At 42.4% G+C, this 13,966-nt stretch overlaps 1 protein-coding gene across 1 annotated transcript in view; it reads left to right on the top strand.

Annotated features, from left to right (window-relative positions):
* Positions 1–12,581: 12,581 nt before the first annotated feature.
* The window catches only part of SPNS2 (spinster homolog 2 (Drosophila)), a 106,080-nt gene continuing 104,695 nt past the window's right edge, over positions 12,582–13,966 (top strand). The window contains exon 1 of the mRNA XM_009319313.1: positions 12,582–12,670. Within this exon, the coding sequence (XP_009317588.1) occupies positions 12,582–12,670 (89 nt within the window). The remainder of the gene's footprint in view (positions 12,671–13,966) is intronic.

Here is a 13,966-nt window from a genome sequence, read left to right as displayed (position 1 = left end):
ATCCTTCTGGCTATTAGCAGGGTTATATATTAGGAGGCTGCTAATTTTCCATGTGTGTGCTCTGTGTCATAGATTTCATGCAACACTGCAGCACTGCGATAGGTGTTAAAAAGCAGTAGATACGTGATAGGCGCTTCTCCAACCATTTTTGTTCTCTATCCAACTTTTCAAGAGCAACCAGCTATGGGACAGTTCCTCAAAATGGCATCAATTTCCTTGGGGATCACCAGGTGCCTTCTAAGCATGCCTGGGTTATTTCAAGCAAGGTGTTAATAAGACACATTTCCTAGGCCCACTGGTGTTCCAGATTTATATGTGCAGTAGCACAAATGATTTTCCCCTCAGTAACTTCTACTTTTCTATGCATTTTTGATCCTTATGAAGTTTAAGTTTGTGGTTGGGGACTGCAGGAGGCTGATGAAGTATGAACAAGATGGTTCAAGGTGATCCACTTACGAGTTTTTGTTCCTTATTGAGTACCATTGTTGTAATGAACAGGTGGCTAGTATAGTGAGCAGAAGTAGCACAAAGAGCAGGTTTTCATATTTCTAAGAAATGCATGGCTGGTAAAGAAAACCTACTGGTTTGTTTCCTTTCCCAAACCACTTGGCGTTTGGTCTTTCCTCACTTCTACTTTCTCTTACGTGCCAAACCAGGCAGAGCACAGCGAGTGTACAGCTTTGTAGTTGTGCACAAATCTCTTTCAACTTGCCACAGAGAGAGGAAGAAATTGGACAACATAGAATTCTCTTTTGTTTGATTTCCTTCCTCTCGTTGCTGCTGTCATGAACACGTGAAAATTACCTCTAGCAAAACACTTAGGCTGAGATGTAATCTGCCAAGGGAATTTGGGCATACAGTACCTGCTTAAAATAACAATAAATTAGACAATTGGATGCCATATTCTCAGTGCAGCTTTGAAAGTCTCTGGCTTGAAGTATAATTACAAATAAGATTTAAACAATGCCATTTATTTATACAAGCTTGCTATGAGTCATGAATTGCATCTTTCTAAATTAATGGAAAGATTAATTTTCTCTTGTTTTCATTTCCATCATCTTCAATACCTTGCGGGGAATAGCTTACAGAATAAATGACTTCTGGGACCCCGTCTGAAAACCATTCCAATGCGGAGGTTGGTGAGGAATGCTGCAGCTCCCTTGGTAAAGTGCATACCTCCTGGGAACACCTGGCGTGCCTGTTCAGACCTGCACAGAGCTATCTGCTGGTGTTTGGGTGGCATTCATGTTGGGCTGTTGGACTGACTTGAAAGCGCCCTCACTAGCTTGGCATTTGCTTGTTTGAAAATAAAGTTCTTTGTGCTATGGTAGCTCACATATCTATCTTGTCAGGCCCTTGTGGATTTACCTACCATCTATATATGCTAAAACATGTTCAGAGGTGAGCTATATCCGTACTATGGTGTGTTCTGCACTTCGTACACTGAGGGATTGACATAAGCAGCAGTCAGCAAGTGCTCTACAGCCCAGCTTCCCAGCAAATATCTTGCAGACCATATGGGTACTCATAGTCAAGCATGATTCCAGCCAATATCATAAGCAGAAGGAAAAAGGCTTTTGGGCATGGCACGCTTATGCAAGATCTTAAGTCTGCTCTCCACCTGCAATATGCATACCCCCGCGGCAGAATGCTTGACAAGGGATTTCTTTTATCTGAGAATCGCTTTATCTGATAGCACCGATTTTGGTGCTCAGAGTTTGGAGTACTTCCTGAATCCTCATTTACTTTAAACTTACTGACTGCACAGGCACTTTGCAATACTTTTGTGAGTTACTTTCAATAATCAGACAGCATTAAGGGGTTTTTTTTTTCCCCTTTGCCTCAGACTGGCACTGCTTTTTTTTTATTTCATTCCCTCTATATTATGCAGCGTTCTAATGGGCATGCGACTAAGATGCTTTATTTTCTGCTCAACATCTAAGTCAAGAATAAGTGATCAAAAGGATTGACATGTGTCCTAAAAGAAGTACCTTTAATACTAATGACTGAAGTGCAGGACCAAAGAGTGTGGATTACTGTTCAGATTGAGGCCTGGGTTGCCTTTTAATTTTAAAATGGTTCTTTTCTTTTTCTTCTCTATTCGGTGAGAAAGCATGTTCACAGAACCCCAACAGGCAGTTTCTTCAAAGGGAGCTCTGCCTTTTATGTTCTGTAGAAGTTTGGTGGCTAAGCGTTTTCTTCCTGACCCCATCTCTTCAGCTGTTTAGATATTACTGTGCAAAAGTAGGGTATGGGTAGGGAGGGCAAGATAAATACTGTTTGTTTTATTTCAGTGGTGGTCCCTTATGTGCAGCACCTGTATCCAATCTTGATTATCTCTGAAGATTTAACAGTTTTCTACTTCGCACATAAAAGCATCCTGAGATAAGGAACGAGAGTTACGGACTGTCTATCCCAGAAGTGATGTTTTATTTGCCAGCTATGAAACTTAAGGTTATTAAACATCATTGCAAGAAATTTTGCTAGGTCTACTTTTCACCAGAGTTGTGTGATGTTTTATCTTACTAAAAGACTGGCAATGTTGTCTAACAGAAGTGAGAGTTGTACCTGACACAGGATAACACACGCATTTCCGAGTTTATAGATACAGTGGGGTAATACTGCTGATTTGCTTCTGTATAGAAAGGAAAAGCCACTGTGGCTGGCTTCAGTCCTATAATGCATATAGCTGTTCTGAAACAGAAAAGTCACTCTGGAATAAAATGTGGCCACTATGACCAAAATAAAGAACTTCAGCAATTCCAGTAAATGAAGACATGAATTGCAATGGAAGCAGTTTCTTTTAAACGGAGGGTATTTTGTAAGTCAGTCTCTCTAGGTTGTTCTTTATTCTCCTCACCCCTTACTCTTTTAATCCATTGGCCGATTTTGGCCACGCTTCAAGAAGGAAGACTTCTGAAAGATACAGTGCTGCTAGAGGTTTCATAGAAATTTGGGGCCAGGGCAGTGAGGGACTCCCTGTAACATGTGCTTAATGTTTATTAGATGTGAAAGAAACCACAAGGGGCAAAAGATTTTGAACATCTGCCACCTCCGACAGCATTGGAGAATGCTGTCTCAAGACATAAAGCCCTAGGAAAACAGTGATTATTAGTTCTGCTTTTAGGAAATAACTTTTTGCTATAAACTTGCTGTGAACTAGCTCCTGGGACCTTGCCAGGCTGTTCTTGGAAAAAGATGTGGGCTTCTATGAGCTATGTGCTTTGATTAACTCTTGATCTTGTGATTAGCTGTCCTGACTGTGAGGTGCACCTGTCATTAAGGAATTAATGCACATTTCATGAGTGGAAGTGTAACAAATTAGAGTCTTTTACTGTTTATAGTTAAGGGGGGGAAACCCAAACTCCCTCTTTGGCTAGCTGTATTGCAGTGTCTCCTGAAATGAGTGGAGGCTGTGTCCTTTTTTTTTTTTCCTCCTACTGTGTTGTTAATTATCACAAATTAAAGTGTAGGTGACTTGCTGACAGCAATTTAAAAAAAAATCTGACTCTTGAGAAATGGAGGGTTCAATACCACCCTGTTTTTTTAAAACCAGAAAACTTTCTGTGCAAGGTGAAGGAAAGGTTTTTCTGTGTCCTGGAAAGAATGTACAATTATTAATTTTTTCCCAGGTTTCTGTACTCGCCTGTTTTTAAAGAAATTCATTATTGAATGCCCCGAGGGATAGTTCATGGAATTTGGTATTGCTTTGAAATTCACCCAGTGAAGTTTGAGTTGGAACTGTATTTGTCACTGGATGCTGTTGAATCGAAGTATGGCATCTAATACTCCTAGCGCGCTGCAGGACGAACTTTGGCAAAGGAGGAAGCCTACTCCAGTGGATAGCAGCCCAGGCTGAGGCTTGGGGAAAAAGTAGGGAGCTTGAGTCTCTTTCTGGGCTGTGGGGCTCAATTATTTGTGAGCTCAGATGTATCGCCGCATCTCTTGCTGTGTCCCTTTCCCCATGTTTAAAACAGGTAATGACACTGACATACATGATAAGTGCTTAGTACTTCCTGGATGAAAAGCACTGTAGAAAATATGTTTCCGTTGGCGCAAGTGTGTTATTAACAAGCACTTGGGAATTTAACATAACTTCATTGCAACATTTCTCGTGAGTGGCTATGCTCGCTATGGTGTGTTTATCCACAGGAAATGTTTCCTTTCCTTCAATCCTAGACTTCCCTTCAGAGTGGCAGTTAATTTTTGATTCCTTGTTTTGCCTTGCAACAGTTAATACAGAGGCACGCCTGTCAGCTTTGTCATATCACAGACGCCAGTTACTGTGAAATCAGACCTTTGATCTAAGGCCTTTATGTTTGCAGTATCAGAGGCTCAGCAGCCTTTATCACCTATCCTACAAATAAAGTTTGAACATGGAAAGCATTTAAAATGAGTCTGCTTTACCAACATAGAAATAGAAGCTGCCCTAAATCAGAGAGACTCTCTCTCCTAACAACAGCAACAACAAAAAATATTCCTGTCTGGGTTTTGGGGTTTTTTTTTTTGTATGTACATGTCTTTAATTAATCTTCCTTCTCCTAACTTCCCTTTCATCTGGGGCTCTTCTAAGCATTTCACAAGAATGTAATAACCAAGCCCTACTGTATCTGTGACACACATGATTATTGTTATTATCTTCATTAGGCTAATACAGACTCTGAAATTCTGCATGATCAAATAACTTACCCAAGGTTAAACAGTGATGTAGTGTCAGGATTGGGAACAGAGCAGTCCTGTCTGTTAAGCCTGGGTTGAATTCAGGTTTTGCTAACATGGGCGTGTCATTTAGGAGTATGCATCACTGTCCTGTTCCCATAGCCCAGCTCATAGAGGTCCTGTGGCAATGCAGCTAGGCAAAAAACAAAAACGTTGCTGTGGAGGGTGTTTTAGCTTCGGAAATTGCTACAACTTGCACTGAATAAAACACTCTATAAATAAAATGGGGCAAGCCCTGCTTGTGCTATGAGGATTTCCTGGTATCACTGTAGTCACGTGGCTACAGCAATGACCGCTTCCAATTATAGAGAAGCCCTAGGTGTCATACTTATTTTAGTGCACTCTATTCTTATCTAAGTACACACCCTCCTGCAGGTATAAGGTTTTATACACAGATTTTACTGCTATATCAGCCATGGAGCTATTGTAGAGCATAATAAATTCTTTAATAGGTCATATTTAAGAAGCTGGACTGATGCATTTAAATAAGCTCCTGTGATAACTCCAAAGCTGGTTTCTTTTCTCTCTTCCCTAGTAGTGCTGTGGGTAAGCTCTGGGTTCCTTAACAAGCTTTTGTGCCCCACACAAATTTTCTTTGAATACCTGGATGCCTTACTAATTAACTGTACAAAGCCACTTGCCTTGTCAGCTAGATGAATTTAAAGACACGTTGCTTACGATAACTAATGCAGCTGTTGACAGCTGTGCACCATGCTTGATCATTTCCTAGCACAGCTTGACCAGGACCCACAATGAAATACAAATGCTTAATGCATTTCTGTGGGAGGTGCATGTGCATGTACGTGTGATTGTGCAGAAGAGGAGGAGTGTCACACTGCTTTGTGCTTGGAAAGAAATTTTCAGTCAGTGGGAGATGTTGGAGTGGGCAATGACAGAAGGGCATTTCCACCCATACGCAGATTAAAAAATGCCCATGATTAGAGGACTGCAATGGCTGCTTTAAATGGTTATGGAAGAAAACACAAGAGGGTTCCAGGAGCCTACGTTGGCAGTGTGTAGTAATTTACCCTCAAGCCTCATCTGCGGGGAAAAATGTCTTCCTCAGGTCATGTGAGGATATGAAAAAAGCTCCTCTAAACAGGACCTTTTGATTTATTTACATCGTGTGTTATATATTAATGCATCATGTAGTAGGATTGTTGTGTAGGTCAACACGCTTGTGATATGAGAGTTCCCTGAATGAATACAAGAACGGGGAGAGGGAAGGAGGAAGGGAGATATGCATTGGGTATGAGAAGCTGCTGTACAGATCATAGGGCCCTCCAGGTGAGGAGATGGGTGAGGAGACCCAGAAGGTCCTGGTTATGGTGCTCTTGAAAGAACAGGGAAAACGGGCGGATGAAAGGGAGCAGCGTGCAAGGGTGGACTTGGAGTAGCTTTATCCTCCTTTCCTTACGGAGGATGACAGACTCATAAACCTATTTGCTGTCTTCAGCAGCAGTGTCTCAGAGATGTTTAAAGCATGTATTTAACAGTAAGGGCCATTCTGGGATTACAAACATTAGAGTAGGTATTTTTATCTGCAGCCAAAAGCTTTTTCATCTGGAAGTTAAGAAGATTTAGGTAGCTACTTGGAATAGTAGGGCTTGGGTTTTGTTGGGTGTTTTTTTTTTTACAGATTTCCTGTCGTCTTAGAAGTGGGCACCAAGTTGGCATCACAGTTTTATCCAGGTTTTCATCTGTGGAGGATATGCTATCGGCAATTCCAGCTTTTCCTGCTTTTGCACTTAAAGCCTCATGATCCTCTCCAGATCTGGGTCCTAGAGGGAGATTTGTGTAGTGGTCATTAACTAACATTGCAGAGCCACTTTTTAAAATCAGTATGCAGCTTGGCAGGAGCACTGGAGATGTGCTTATACACCCCCATCCTGACATGAGGTTGATTACCAGAACTCTTTATTAGCCTGGGACCATGACAGTAGACGTGTCGTGCTTTGACTGAGAAACTGGTGGTTCTGCGCAGCGGAAACCTGCCTGGAATGTGCCTGATGTTCCCTGCTGGGCTGCTTTACCACCTGGCTGCTGTTCTTCTGCAGGCCCTCTGCATCTGGAATCTCCCCTGCATTTTATAAAACGTTCTTTGTAGTAAAAAAGAATAGAAAGCTCCTTACAATTACATACAAATATGCCAGCGTGCCCTGGACAGCTTGTGATGTTCCAGACTAGCTTCGAGGCATTGCTAAGCAGAAGCAAAATGCAAATGAGAAATGAGATGCAGTCACTTGGAAGTATGTCCAATCTGAGTGCATATTTCTACAGATTTGATAGAAATCTTCTTGACTGGAGAAATCAGCTGTCATCTGCTATAAATCATCAGTCACTAATTACCCCAGTTGTTCACTCATATCTGAGTCTTCTGTGTCACAGAAGTGCATGTGGCTATAAAAGGGGAGGGAGGGAGTAAAAAATCCTCACTCACTGGAGTCTGTGACATTAGAGAAGATAAAGGCTTTCTTCCGTTAGCCTTCACAACCTTGAAATCTACATTTTTTTTAGTTCTCTAAATAATTGTTTTAGTTTAGTATTTTGAATTGAATTTTATTATAGTGAAATGTGATGTATTGACAGCCCCAGAGACACAGCTGCTTGTGCACAGAAGGTACACTAGATAGGACAGGCTTTTTGGTGGGCTTCCTCTTCCCAACCTGCCTGAAAATCTCGAGTCCAACAGGGGCTGTCTCAGAAGATAGCAGTGCAAGTTCTCATGTTCTGCGCGAATGAGGCAGGCCACAAAGTGACCAGCTAGAGGTTATGCTTGCACAGAATTAGGTTGAGAACTGTTATCCTCATGTCATGCACACCATTAGTTCTCAGTTTAGTACTGTTAAAAAATATTTGCATGTACTTTGTCTGGTTCTAGGTGAGTAATATCTGCCTATTTACTAGATAAGGTGCTATCCAGCATTCAGTAGGGTATGGTAGTATGCTTCAAATGTATTTGGTTAAAATATAAGCAAGAAGATGTAAAAGTAAAGGCATCAAATTGATTCTGAGAACAAGAGCCTAATCATTATGTATTGTCTCTAGAAGAACGTGTAAATGATTCTTTCCTTTGTTGATTTTGTCTAGCCAGAAAACCATGAGAATAGAGCTGTGAAGTCCATAGCCACATCTGTACAAAGCCAGCAAAAATCTCCAAAATCTCTCCAAAAAGAGATGTTGTAGATACTTAATTTAATTTCCTTGCAATTTGTGGCTCATGCCAGTTTCCTGACTCATTGTCACTCTGGTATGGTGATATGCCAAGTTTTCCAATAAGGAAAACAAGGGAGTGGTGAGTCACTGGCTGAATTCATATGCACTTGATTTGCTCTATCATTATCTATACTGTTTTTATTTATTTTAATTAGTTCATATACAAAGTCTCTGAGATATGTTTCATTGCATGAATTAGCTAGACTTGTTAGTCTTCTGTAAAGATTAGAAAGCCAGAAGACAACTAGAGCATTTGATGGCAGGCCCACCTTTTAGCATGCATAAGGAGAGTAGGAACAGGGGGACTCTCTGAATTTTCTAAGATTTGAATAAGTGAAATGATAATGTTCTTATTTTTTGAGGCTCTGCTCTTTGGTCTGAAAATCTGTTAAGGCTGCTGATTAGATCTAAAATGTCACAAGAGTAGCCTTTTCTTCAATAAAGATTGTGTTTCATTCTGTGTTAGAGCAGAGGTATTGCAGTGCAAAGTGTGCCTTGCTTGGTTTGTGTGAGTTAACCTAGAAAGAGGGTCTGAACTGAGTCCTGAGATAGAGGTGCTGGGTAGGGGAGAAAAGTCTGGCCAGCTTCATCTGAAAGCTGTTAATGATTTCTGTCACTTCAGATGACTGACGTAAACCTTAGCTACTACTTACGTTTCTGTTGGTTGTTTAAAGTTGTAACAGCTTCTGATTTTTACCATTCCACATAAAGGAATCTTTCCAAGTCTTAATGAATAAGTTTGTTTTTAAGTTCAGGTCTAGGTGCCAATTCATTTGAGCCTGTCCTTTTGGCCAAATCACATCATTTATCTCTAATTTAAGTCTGTCTTTGGCTTGTGAGAATTGTAAGGCTGATTAAGATAGGCTAAGGCAGGAGGCTCAAAGTGAGATGAAGCAGGGGTGAAATTAAGGATCTCTTTATAGGGAGCTGTATGGCGGGGGCGGAAAGGAGAACGAAGTGACACTGTGAGCTTAGTCTCAGGTTTGACCCATGTCACTTTACAGTTTCACTGGTGGGAGCTGTTGTTGCATTGGATCATAAATGGAAAATCTTCCATGTTTTGGAATTTATTTAAGCTCTTGGGCTCATGTTGGCAGAGTATCCCATGTTCCCCATTTGACAAGGGCTTCCTTCCCAGCTGTAGTCCTGGGAACAGGCCTACCCTGTAATTAGGGAGATGAGGGATTTGATTAGGGTGTGGTTTTGCCAGTGAGGCACCCAGCATTTGGCAGCCACGGTTGCATTCAAATTCCTATTTGTTTTGTTTTGATTTTTTTTTTTTTTTATTTTGAGCAGGACTAGCCGTCCTGTGCTGCCTTCCCTAGACGCCCTGACCTTGTGTTAATGATGCCTTGTGCTAATCGATTCTACACCTGATGAACATTTTTTTTATCCCCTCCCACTCTTGCAGACAATTTTGTGCTTTGCATACAACATTACAGTGGAGTTCTAGCTATGTTAGAGGAACCATTATTTATTACTACCTAGCCCCTGCCAGAGAGAGAGGGAGAAGAAGTTTTTTAATATATTTTCTTCTCCCAAGCCCTTGGTTAATTGCGTTCCTTATTTTTTTTCCTAATGCTTAATTACTTGTTACATGCCATGCAGGTAAGCCAATAGCCTTTGGGAATGAATGAATAGCTCAGATACTTCCCCACTGGTGGTATAATAATGATAAAAACATTGAATGGAAAAAGTGGGTGTGGCAGGTGGTGCAAGACTCTGAGGATAATATTGGTTTTTGATTCAGAATAGGAATGTCACTACAAAACAGACAGAAATTTTTATGTTGTTTCCCAAGCAGTAGTGCGCTTGGCAGAGTGTACAGCACCTATCCTAATGAAAGCCCACTGAAAATGCTACTTGGGGTAAACAGCAAGTCCTCTTGCGTGTCGGAGCTACAGGTGTATGCCCTTACGGGTTTGCTCTCCATTTCAAACACAGCCTTCTGATGTGAGCCTTCAACCCGTCACCTTTCTGTATGTGCAGGTAGTGGGAGGCTATCAGTGTCTGTGAAGGCTTTGAACTCTCACGCTTGCCTACCCTGGGGTTTTGTTAGCAGATTTTTAAGCATCTGTTTCATGGCCTGTGAATGACTGCAGTGCTGGGCGTCGAGACCCTGGCTCACTCTGATCTTTGGCTTGAACTGCTGTGCTGGATTTCTCTCTCCACAGTGCTCCACTTTATTACTCAGGGAAACCCCTTTCCAAACATGCCACTGTGGGTGTTGGCAGTTACTTTTCAGTGCTTTCTAGGTCACAAGTTTCTTGTGTGCCAGTGTTAGCAGATTTTAGGAAACCCTTGTTTTGATTTGTCTAGTTGCTGGTTTGGTTTTGTTTGTTTCTTTTTAATCCTGCAAGACCAAAGACCGTTTCACCAATGTGTATTGTCATGTCATGCAACAGTGGGAGTTAGTTTTGCAGAAGGTAAGTCTGTGTGTATGTCCTAAGGAAGCTCCTGTCAATGTTTTCAAGCAAGACGTCACCACTCATTTAGCAATACTTAAAGACCAGGCCTGCTTCTTTTTGCATGTAAGACAGGGAATGCTTTCATGGCAATCCAAAGAAAGTGGTACTGCGTTTTAGTTCTAGATTTGCTAGTTCTGGTAGCAGTGGGAATTTATCTTGAGGTACAAATATCAGCAGGGCTACCGCGGTGGTTTTCTGCAGCTGAGTATTTAAATAGAGTCCAAATTGTGAAGCCTGTGTTTAATAGCTAGTGGGTGGCTGAGCTGAAGCCAGCTCGTTTGAAGCTTAGGGATCTGTGTGTGAACTGCAGTCACACCTTGGGGTTGCAGTCAAGATATAATCACAGAGACCTCAGAGTAAACTTCTCTCCACCTAATCTTTTCACATGTCTCTGAACAGACAGGTGTGTACACCACTCCTGTGTCTCCTTAATGCATTATTTGAAGCAGGTTGAAGATGGCTGCAGGCGTGAGGAAGAGCTTGGTAGTAGGAAGGTGGCTTGTGCCTTTAATGGCTAGGAGGCCGGGGCTTAGTTACCTCCACCTGAGGAAGCTGGTCCTGGAAGAACCAGGGAGCATAGCCTGGGAAGGAAAATACCTTGATAAAGGAGGAGAGGTAGGTGGCAACAGGTAATGGAGGGAAAAGAGTTGTCAGTACAGAGTTTGCTCTGGCTCTTTGGGAGCCAAGAGAGTGTGTGAGCGTGGGTTCTCCTCCACCTCCTTTGAGGCTTCTCCAAAGATCGGTGCAAGTCCAGGGCTGCAGTGGGGCAGGAGAGAGGGTGCTGGGGGCACACATGATTGCTGTCAGTGCCCAGCCTGCATCGTGTGGAAAGTTGTGTGCTGGTTCCCTTCAAGCACCATAATTTTTCCCTGTTACAAGATACCTTTAAAAATGCATGTGCTTTTTAAGTAAGTAGATATGTTGGCCAATGGTATTGCAGCACACACGCAGTGTTTAAAGAATGTGTATTGGCATTACTGATGCAAGGCTCAGTGAGCTGAAAACCCGTGGCTTTGTTTCTGTAGCTTTGTGCTCGGTGCACAGGCTAACTCTATATTTTGCACCTGCCTGGGAAGCAGTTTGAAATCAAAGCACGATGTTTTGTTTTGGTGAGTGGAAAATGGGGCTCTCCCAGGGAAGCTTTAATGTCTTTTTGCTTTGAAATTGTGATTTCATTGTGGCTTAGCTTATGAACACGGTTTCTTACCATGGCGACTCTTTATTCATATATACAGGTAGCAGTAGTTAGGTGAAGAGCCCACGTTTCTTTTAAATATAAAGGATAATGAAGGCACTCTGTACAGTAGTTCTGTAAATGATGGTTAACACAAGAAACATCTGTACTGAGATGACCTTCTGTTCAGAGCATCTTTTCACCCCGTTTCAGATGACCTTCCAGTCCTGCAACTTTAGTTTTGTTGTAGCTCTGGTCAGGAACACAAAGCCTATCTAGTCAAGCAGCTTGCCTCATGCGTGATCTGTACCACCCACCTCCCTGTTTGAAGCCTGAACCGTGCACTTCCAGGAAAATTTGCCTTTCCCAAAGCATTTCCCCTAAATCAGAGATAACTTAGGCCATTAAATGTGGACCTGCGTTCCAAAAGCCTCGGAATCAGGTCTTTTATATTCACTGTTTGTGAAATGGCCATTAAAAAATGCAATAGTACTCTGGATCCTGCACTAGATCCTAGAAACCCTCTGACACTGTGAGTGGATGAGGTCAGCCACGTTCCTCTTCCCCATTTACTTGACATTCCTTCCCTATCTAACACTCCACACCCAAAGACCTTTTATCCTCCAAATTGCTCGTAAAAGTCCTCTTGTGCCCAGTGCCCGCAAAAATCCAATAACTGCCTTGGTGTCTTTGTCAGGTACTTAGACACTAGGGCGGCAGGCCTAGTAAAGTAACCTAGGTAGGGCTGAAGTAACTAGTCATTCCTCTGTCTGGGTTTCCCGGTAAGTCCTGTCTCTGTGCCCATCTTGATTGCCCGTGTTTCATCTCATTGAGTTCCAAGCTCTACATCAGCATTAACAGTATCTGGTTCAGCTGGTAAGATACTTTGGAAGGTTGGCACCATGTTTCCTGTATGTTTGTTCAGTCCTGAAGATGCCGAATGTGCTTAAGAAATAATAGGTGAGAGCACTAAGGTGTGCCATGTAATCATAAAGACATCCCAAATGGCCATCAGCCCTGCTGAGAGGCTGTCTCAGGAAGAGTGGTGCCTGTTAGCTGCTCATGGCTATTTTGAGATCCTCCTGGGACATAGGTATGAACTTTAATCCAGGAAAGGCCTTGTCAGCCACATGTGGTGGCTTCCCATGCTTGGATTGCGTCAGGTGTTGTGAGACACCTGGGAGCACATCTCTGCAAGCAACATGATCATTGTCTGGAGCCTGGCTCAGCTATCTCTGCCTTCCCATCATCTAGAAGCAGAAGGGAAAGTCAAAAGCTCTATCATTTTCCTGTATTCTCCCCTGGTCTATCATTGCTTAATTGTATCCCTAAATCTTATTAAAGTTTGGGCTGAATCATTGCCATGGTGAGGTGGAAACAGACCTGAGCAAATTTAAGAGAGGAGGAGTAGTGTCTTCCCATGTGAGTGGGCTGAGCAGGAAAACTCCCACAGCAGAGAGAAACTCATATCACTTCATAGATGTGTTGCATCATCTGCTTGCTGCTGCCTCTAATTTAATGCTCTAAATCCCATATCAAAACACCTGTAGTCCAAAGAGAATATAAAATAGACTTGGAGTAGGAAATTCGTGCCAATTAGATATGCAGATCTCTCTTAATCATGTGAGACCTTCTTCCAAGCTCACACAGGACTTGCAGAACCACAATTATATTGTCCTGTTGCATTCACTATCCACAGAACCCACTTCTCTCTCCACCACCAGAATAAAGTTGTAGGCTTAATCCAAGATGGCTGCACTTCAGTGCCCTAAATGTATTTCATTTGTGGCTACAGTAGTTCAAGCTTGTAAAACACATTATGAGCTCTTGTGGAAAAAAGCACTGTCGAACTGTAAAGCCATTGTCACTGGACAGATAATTTCTTTGTAATGAACTGGAAGACCTCATCTGCTTTACTGTGTAGGCACCATTATAATCCCTTGCTCTTGCTGTTCTGGTTTCTGATGCAAATCCAAAAAAATTCTTCTGTCTGAGGCTATGTTTTCCATCACACCCCCAGCTCCTGCTCCTGGTAACTTTTGGTGGTTTAATGTGCCTCCCTGGCATTCTGGCATGGCTGAGGATATGTTGCTGTAGGCAGGGCAGGCACCTTTCAGGGTGGTGGAAGAAGCTCTGGACGTGCGTGTATATTCCATCACGGGATTAGGAGCACAGAATCCCAGAGTAGTTGAGACCAGAAGGGACCTGTGGAGATGACCTAGTCCAACCCCCCTGCTCAAAGGATGTGCCTCCTCAGACAGTTTCAATAAGGCAGGGCTGTAGCTCTTAATCTCCCTTTTCCTATCGCTGAATCAGTCCCTTTGGTATCTTGTGGCAGGACAGCAGGTTGCGCCATTTTGCTTCTTGCACAGGTGAGATTCTGTTATTG

This window comes from Pygoscelis adeliae, unplaced genomic scaffold (genome assembly GCF_000699105.1).
Source record: "Pygoscelis adeliae isolate BGI_AS28 unplaced genomic scaffold, ASM69910v1 Scaffold282, whole genome shotgun sequence".
Classification (NCBI taxonomy): Eukaryota; Metazoa; Chordata; class Aves; order Sphenisciformes; family Spheniscidae; genus Pygoscelis; species Pygoscelis adeliae.
The sequence above is the reverse complement of the archived record's forward strand: the minus strand, read 5'-3'. Positions and strand labels throughout refer to the sequence as shown.